The following is an 8,162-nucleotide window of genomic DNA, read 5'->3' as shown; positions in this document are numbered from 1 at the left end:
GGGGGTTACCTCCTGCGAGGAAGAGCCGTGGGGGCTGTGTGCCCAGTCCTGGCTGGGCTGCCTGGCTCAGGGTCCTGCACACAGGGCATGGTGGTGGAGGGGAGGGAGCAGGGAACGTGCTGCTGCCTCCCAGTGGGACCTCCTGGCTGTTTCTCCAGCTACATCGGGAGCAGAGTCGTATCCAACATGGTGATGGTGGAGGTCTCCCTGCTGTCTGGATTTGCCTTGGCTCCCAGATCCAGGATGTTGGTAAGGACTTTGGAATTAACAAAAAAAGCAGCTGTGGTGAACGGGTCCCTCCTGCTTGCTACTGTTGGGAACTCTTTGTTTCAGGCCAGGATACAACTAAATTAGCAGAGGGCCTTTGCTGTTGTAACTGAGCCAAAACCTCTCCCCTCCACACAGGACCCACAAGCGTTTGCTGTGGGAGATCAGAGGCTGTTCAGCTTCTCCCACTGGCACTCTTCTGCCTTGGGCCAGGAACAACATGTGCTGATGGGGAGCTAAGCACCAGTATTTGTTTGCTAGAATTATAAAACAAGATTTCTTAGACTAGTTCTAGCCAAAAAGATTCTTTTTTTTCTCAATTAAGCCACAAACTTGAAAGCTCACTTGTTTGCTCAGCCCCCAGGCAGGTCTTCCAGAGCAGCACAGCACGTGGTGAGACAACATGAATCTTTTCTGTTGCCTACTCTTTGCTGGCCAGTGCATCAGCCCTGCCTACCAAACACAAGGCCTTTTGTCCCCAGAGTGGGACATTCCTCTAACTGAGCTGGGGCAGCACAGCTCATCCCCAGGGTGCTCACAAGGGATGTCCAGGAGGGACGAGCAAAGAGAGAACCACTAAAATTTTGTGTGAGAAAGACAGAGCTCCACCCAGAGCCCAGCTCCACCCCATGCCTTTGGTACAACGGGGGTCCCACTGGTCAGAGAGCCCTCAGGGAAGTGCTCACAAACTTCTCTGTGCTGCTGTTTCCACCTCAGCTGGAGCGCAGAACGATCGTCAAGAAACTAGAAGTGAAAGCTGAGGTGGTTCACATTTACCTGGAGAAGGTAAGCTGGGCTTTGCACAGCAAGAGGCCAGAGGACAAGGAGCTGCTGTGAGAAGCCCAAGACTGGGTTAGTCATGGGGAGAGAGTGCTGGTAGAACTGGGGGCAGAGGAAACTTGCCCAGTTTCGTTGGCATTGGGTTAGAATTTGCTATTCCTCACAAAACCTCCATTTCTAAAATTCAGAGTCTCAAATCACAGAATCAGTTTGGGTGGGAAGGGACCTTAAAGATCATCTGGTTCCAACCCACCTGGCATAGGCAGGGACACCTCCCATTAGACCAGGCTGTGCAAGGTCTTGGTCCTGAACACCTCCAGTGATGGAGCATCCACAGCTTCCCTGGGCAACCTGGGCCAGGGTCTCACTGCATCATGAAGAACTTCTTCCTTGCCCCCAGTCTAAATCTCCCCTCTTCCAGTTTGAAGCCATCACCCCTCATCTTGTCACTACAAGCCCTTGTAAAAAGTCCCTCCCCAGCTTTCCTGTAGGCCCCCTTCAGATACTGGAAAGCTGCCAGAAGGTCTCCCTTGAGCTTCCTCCTCTCCAGGCTGAACAGCCCCAACGCCCCAACTCCTCAGCCTGTGCTCACAGCAGAGCTGCTCCAGCCCTTGGATCATTTTCGTGGTCCTCCTCTGGACCTGCTCCAACAGCTCCACGTCCTTCTGGTGCTGGGGGCTCTGGAGCTGGACACAGACTCCAAGTGGGGTCTCAGGAGAGCAGAGCAGAGGAATTAGAGAGATTTAGTGTAGCAAAACACCCAAGCTGGGGAAGATGAAGATGCAGAGACTTCTTTCTCCCCTTTCGTGCCTATTTCTTTCCTCCTCTACAAGCTCAACGATGAATCTCAGACTTTCATTCTGCAACTGGAACAAGTCATTCAGATGAAGAACCTGAAACCTGCCAGCATCAAGATCTACGATTACTACCAGCCAGGTGGGTTGGACTGTCCCTGCCCTGGGGCTGGGGGCTGCCTGGCACAGGGGGTTTGTGCTCCCAGTAACCAACTCCCTCCCTCCCTTTTCCAGAGGAGCAAGCCTTGGCCGAGTACAGCGCTGTCTGTAACTGAGGTAGGCAGCAAGTCTCTGTGCCACACCAAGAGTGGCACCAGGAAATGAGGGAGGGTGGGTGGAGAGGGGGAGTGTAAGGAAACAAAGACAGGAGGACAGCTGGTGATCATTGGGGAGCATACATCTGGCTGGGAGGAGAAAGTGGCAGTTGCCTGTGTGGAGCTAGGATGGGGCTGTCCTGCAGCCAGGGAGGAGCTGGAAGACTCTCATGGAAGGATAAGAGAGGATCCTGACATGGTGCATGCTGCATCCTGACACCATCCCACAGACAGACTGCCACCCAGGGACCTGCCTGGAAAGCCACCCCCATGGCTAGCCAAGACCAGGCACCTTCCACAGCCCGATGACAGCCGTGGGGAAACTGGATCATGCTCTCCTTGTCTTCCCTTCTGTCCCCACAATCTCACGTGGTCCCTAAGAAAGGGGTAAAGGATCTCCCAAAGCTGTAATAAAGGCAAGGAGAGGAACTGCCACACCATGACTCTTGCCCTTGCCCAGTGTTTCAGGCTGAGCACTGAATGGGATGAAGTGGGATGAAGTGGGATGAGGTGGGATGAGGTGGGATGAGGTGGGATGAAGTGGGATGAAGTGGGATGAGGTGGGATGAAGTGTCCAGCTGGGACACAGCCCCAGTTAAAGCTGGGCACACCCAGCCCTGTGCCTGTGTGCATGGACTAGGGGATGTCCACAGTCCAGTGTTGTGTCTGCCTCCTGGGGAGCAGGACTGGGGCAGGGGCAGGGTGTCACCTGTCCCACACACACCTGGGGAGAGGGGTTAAAGGAAGCATGACCTCTGACCTGGCTGCCCTTGTACCACTTGTTGATGAACTTGGGCTTAGCCTGTGAAGTGCCATTTCTGTGGCTGCCAATGCACAAACCCTCTAGCTCCTCTATTGCTCTCTCCTCATGCTTCCCATGGTTTCTCCTAATACCTCCTGAAGTAGGATTCAGGCAGCTTTGGAGTACAAGATGCAACTCACCACACTGTGCCAGCTGTATCTCCCCTTCCCTTCCTGCAAGCTGTGCCATCAGCTCTTCTTTGAAGCAGTCTCCAGACAGCAATGCCATGGGTTGAGGCTCTAGGCCCTCACCCCACCCCCCAGCAGCACAGCCTTGCCAGTTCCTCCTGAGAAAGATCTTTACAGGCAAGGATTCAACAGTTCCTGACCAAAGGAGCTGTTGAACACAGCCCAGTCCTCCCTTGCCTTCAGCTCCAGCTTGTGTGATGCTCACCTGCCCCAGGCACCAGCTCTTGGTGCATGCTCTACCTCCTTCTGTGCAAGCCCACCACTGCAGGGGCAGAGTTTTCCACGTGGACGTGTACATGCACACACAGAAGTGATTTTTTCACCATGTTCTCTTAAATGCAACTTCCCTGGTTTGTTAGAAAAACCAGTGAAGCTGAATAATCACTCCCTCAGCCAGTTCTGCTCTCCTGACTTTTAATAAGATGCCAGGCACGGTCTGAGCCTTTCAGAAGCTAACTGCTCAGCAGGAGATCTCAAGTGTCTTCTCTTTGCTTCTCATCTGCACGTGGTGGCTGCTAGTAAAGGTGACAAAGGACTGATGGACAGAGACTGCAGAGGATGGGTCTGTCCCCGTGCCTGTGAAGACAACAAAGGACAAACAATTCTGTGCTCCTGAAGGATTAAAACTAGCCCCTGGGGTCTCAGGGGGTGTTTGGAACCTCGTTACCAGACAGGACCCCCAGGCCACCAAGAACAGGGCTCTCTGCCTCTACCCATACACAACCTATGGCAGAAGCTCCACCAGGAGTGTGGGCTTGTGGCAGGCACTGCAGGGCAGGGCCTTGTGCCTCCCCCAGGTGGCTCATGAAGTGGGGGTTTTCTCCATCTCGTGGGAAGCATGCAGAGGGAGATGCAGTTTAGAAGGGGAGCAGACACTGGTCAAGCTGACTGGTTCAAGCTTTGCCTTTGCCCAGCCTGGAGAGAAGAGGGGCAGGTGCCCGTTCCCTAGCGTGGGGCAGAAGCCAGGCTGAGACTGTGAACAGCCTGACACTGAAAAGGGCTCAGGCCCTGCAGTGGAGGTGGAGGTGGAGGTGGTGTTGCATGCACGAGGGCTGCAGGGCTGTGGGAACAGAGGGAACGTGCCCAGAAGAGGAACTGTGTTGGCTTGAGGAAGGTAGATCTAATGCAAAAAGCCAGGACTGGTGGTAGGACTTGGGACAGCCCTTGTTCTCTGCAACATACTTCCAAATCTGCCATGAGCTGGCACCTTAAACCTTCCACTTCAGTTCTCTCTTCCCCCCTGTTTAACCACTGAGCTACAGAAGCTCACCCTTACTTAGCACTGCTCATCACTCCCCACCCTGAGCCTGCAGTCTGGCAGGTTTCCTGACCAAAGGCCCTTGCCTGCATCTCCCTCCCTCTTCATACTCTTCATGACCACACCTGTGAAGACAAGAGGTGTTGAGCTCTCACCTCACTTGCATGGGACATTGTAGCTCATCACTGTAGTTTCTTCTGAAAGACAAGAAAACAAAGTGCTGGTGAGATTCACTTCCCAAAACCTCCCTAGAGCAGCCCAGCATTGTGCCTCTGCTTCTAGGAGAGGTGCTGAGACACAATACCAGCTGGGTCAAAAATTCTGAATGCAGCAACTCCAGATTCACCCAAGTCATGGAGCTGGCAATCTTCTGAAGCTGTAAGCTTCAAACAGCTCTGTTAGAGTTATGGATTCCTTACTTTCTGGAGCAATAGCAACGCCTGACACGTTTCTAGCTCTTCCTCCCACTAGGAACCCCAGAGAACAGACAAGTTATTTACAGTGATATTCTTCTAAGGGGCACTCATTCTTCTAAGCCATCCACTCACTATGGTCCCTCTGCCTTTGCTGCCTCCCACAAAATGAGCATGGCTCTGAGCTCCTTGCTCCTCTCCTCTTGGGAGAGTCAGACCCTCAGTGGATCTACATGCCAACTTCAAGCTTGCAGGTTCTGGGGCCAGAGAAAGAAGGATCTACCTTTTTGAAACCCAAGAGGGTAAGTCCATCACTAGGGAGCTTCTAAGGGGCAGTTAGAGAAACATGTCAGGGGTGGCACTGCCTTAAACTTGACCACTTCAGAAAATGTCTTTCCAGTGGTGGATTTGGGTAGTGTCTGCAGCACAGCATCTGGACTTACCTGGCATGTAGTAATCATAGACCTTGACATTGGCTGGCTTCTGATCCTTCACTTGCACGTCCTGCTGCACCAGCAGAGTGTAGGTGTGAGGCTCTCTGGTCAGCTAAGACCAAAAGATGAAAGGATTACAGCCAGAACCAAAGTCCTTTAAGACAATCCCTTCCACCTGCCCTCACTCAGGCTTCACAGAGACCTCACCACTGGGGCAGATCTCTTCTGCTGTGCAGTCCAACTCAGAAATATCTTTTACATCACATTCTGTGGCCAACTCCCAGTTTTGGTCACTGAATTTAACTCAGCTTGTGGGAAGCATCAAGCCCCCAGAGTCAATGGCATTAGGTATGTAAAGGTAGCACTGGTGTTCTCAGGCAGCCTCACCTTCCCACACAGCTCTGCCCTGAGCCCTTGCCTGCAGCTTGCCTTAGTGGTGCTGTTTGGGTATGAGTGTGCCCAGAGAAAGGCTGGAGTGGTTGTTAATCTGTTGATTGATGGAGCCCTGGACGAGCTCTGCTGCTCACACAGCCATCTGTTTTAATTTTGGGTGATCCTGACAAACTCCACACACAATCTCAGACACTCCCTACTACATTCAGGCTGCTAAAGGGCATTCTAAGAATTCAGGCTCCCTTGTATTTACTAGATGGATCCTACAACTGCTCCCCAGTCCTGACCAGACACTTTACATGGACTTTCAACAGTCTCTGAGCAGTGCCAGCAGATGTTACCATCAGAGCTAGCCTCACCTCCCTCAGGTGGTCCTGTGCACAGGCTACTCCAGGCTGCCACAACACACTGCTCCAGACCAGCAGATGTGGCTGCTATGCAGGAACATCTCTGAATGTTTAAAATACTAATGGAACCAAGGTACAAGAGTAAGCCAAAAGCTATCTGCCAGCCCATAATCCTCCTAATGATGACGTTAGCCTGAATTCCACTCACCTCCTCCAGGTAGAGAATGACTCGGTCAGCTTCGGTTTCAACTTTCTTCACTAAGGGCATTTTCTTCAGCTGAAAATAGGGGAAAAAATGTCAGAAAGACTAACAGAAATATTCAGGGATATTTGTCTTTGTGAGAGCATGGGCAAAATGTTCATATGGACAAGGAAGCCCTTGGGGTAGGGGAAGGCAAGGTGCAGTCTGGAGGAGACTTTGGGTATGAAGATTTCTTGGGAAGAAAAGAACTGTGCTTGTTTGCCCACAGGAGTGATCACAGCCCTGCACGACAGACATCCACCCCTGTTCCCACCCCTGCTGGACACAAACTTGTGGTCTCACCTCTTCCAGTGACCCTGCCACGGGGCTGTATCCAGACAGCAGCTCCACTTGGATCAGGACCATGTTGGTGGACACACGGTTCCCTGTGTAGCTGCAGCAGGAACCCAGGGGACAGCACTGATGTTACTTTCTGAGCCATGACCTCCAGATACTCCAGCCCAGCTTTGGCACTCAAGTGGAGGAGGCTGCCTTTCCTTCCAGTGTCTTTCTCCTGTAAGCATACCTGCTCCTGGACTGAACAAACCTTTCTGCTTCTCCTGATCTCTCTTTTAATTGTGCTGAGCCAAGAATAAATTCCTTGGAAGGCTTCTGGAGCCACCTTCTCAAGGCACGGTGGGTAAAACCACACCTCTGTTTGCTCTCTTGGCAGTTCTATCCCAGCTCAGGGGTACAGCAGAGTGGTGTGACTGCCACCCAGGAGCAGAGGAGGGAAGACTTAGGAATAAGTGCCAGCAGCCAGTCCCACAGGATCTTCACATTGCCAGGGTTTTGGGACCTAGTTCTAGAAGGTGGTGAGATCCATAGCCCTTGGGATAACTTGTGGTGACTGGCAGAAACCAGGAGTATGGCCTGACCCACCCCTCTGGGACCTTGTGCCCTTCACCCAGCTGTGGAGAGCACAGTTAGATGGGTGGGGACATCTCAGCACCTAAACCTCAGGAGTGAAGGGGAACCCTGGTCACCACGAGACTGGCCAGAAGCCTCTTAGCACAGGGGGGACAAGGGGCAGGTGTGTCCCCTACAGGGTGTGGATGGTGACAGGGAACTGGGTGGCATGGGGTGGCCAAGGGGCAGGTGAGTGTCCCCTAGGGGTGGCCAAGGGGCAGGTGAGTGTCCCCTACCAGGTGTGGATGGTGACAGGGAAGCTGGTGGCATTGGATGGGGTGAGGGGCAGGTGAGTGTCCCCTACCAGGCGTGGATGGTGACAGGGAAGCTGGTGGCATTGGATGGGGTGAGGGGCAGGTGAGTGTCCCCTACTGAGGGTGGATGGTGACAGGGAACGGGGTGGCATTGGATGGGGTGGCCAAGGGTCAGGTGAGTGTCCCCTACCGAGCACGGATGGTGACAGGGAAGCTGGTGGCACTGGGTGAGGTGCAGGCTGTCTGCACTGCCAGGGCAAAGGAGGTGAGTGTCCCCTACCAGGTGCGGATGGTGACAGGGAACTGGGTGGCATTGGATGGCCAAGGGGCAGGTGAGTGTCCCCTACCAGGTGTGGATGGTGACAGGGAACTGGGTGGCATTGGATGGGGTGAGGGGCAGGTGAGTGTCCCCTACTGAGGGTGGATGGTGACAGGGAACTGGGTGGCATTGGATGGGGTGGCCAAGGGTCAGGTGAGTGTCCCCTACCGAGCACGGATGGTGACAGGGAAGCTGGTGGCACTGGGTGAGGTGCAGGCTGTCTGCACTGCCAGGGCAAAGGTGACGTCTGTGCCCGGCGGGGGGATGTGGTACCGCAGCGTGGCCTGTGGGGACACAAAGGAGCCTGGTGGCAGAGGACAGCAGGTTTGGGTTGGTTCTTTTTGCTGGAGAGTATCACACAATCATAGAATTGTCAGGGTTGGAAGGGACCTGAAAGATCATCTCGTTCCAACCTCCCTGCCATAGGCAGGGCCAACTCCCCCCATCAC

The 8,162-nt window shown here is 53.6% G+C and overlaps 2 protein-coding genes across 2 annotated transcripts in view; one reads left to right on the top strand and one right to left on the bottom strand.

Annotated features, from left to right (window-relative positions):
• Nucleotides 1-2,116, top strand: part of LOC103777322 (alpha-2-macroglobulin-like protein 1) — a gene marked incomplete at its 5' end in the record, with an annotated part of 17,881 nt that extends 15,765 nt beyond the window's left edge. The window contains 4 exon segments of the mRNA XM_008944875.1: nt 159-249; nt 985-1,053; nt 1,881-1,983; nt 2,076-2,116. Coding sequence (XP_008943123.1) covers nt 159-249; nt 985-1,053; nt 1,881-1,983; nt 2,076-2,116 — 304 coding nt within the window.
• Nucleotides 2,117-4,559: 2,443 nt separating this feature from the next.
• LOC103777323 (alpha-2-macroglobulin-like protein 1) overlaps nt 4,560-8,162 on the bottom strand; it is a gene marked incomplete at its 5' end in the record, with an annotated part of 15,982 nt that continues 12,379 nt past the window's right edge. Inside the window, 5 exons of the mRNA XM_008944876.1 lie at nt 4,560-4,600; nt 5,260-5,362; nt 6,199-6,267; nt 6,535-6,625; nt 7,882-7,997. Of these exons, the coding sequence (XP_008943124.1) occupies nt 4,560-4,600; nt 5,260-5,362; nt 6,199-6,267; nt 6,535-6,625; nt 7,882-7,997 (420 nt within the window). The remainder of the gene's footprint in view (nt 4,601-5,259; nt 5,363-6,198; nt 6,268-6,534; nt 6,626-7,881; nt 7,998-8,162) is intronic.

The sequence above is a fragment of the Merops nubicus genome, unplaced genomic scaffold, assembly GCF_000691845.1.
Source record: "Merops nubicus isolate BGI_N331 unplaced genomic scaffold, ASM69184v1 scaffold21897, whole genome shotgun sequence".
Classification (NCBI taxonomy): domain Eukaryota; kingdom Metazoa; phylum Chordata; class Aves; order Coraciiformes; family Meropidae; genus Merops; species Merops nubicus.
Note: the sequence above shows the minus strand (reverse complement) of the source record. Positions and strands in the feature narration are given on the sequence as shown.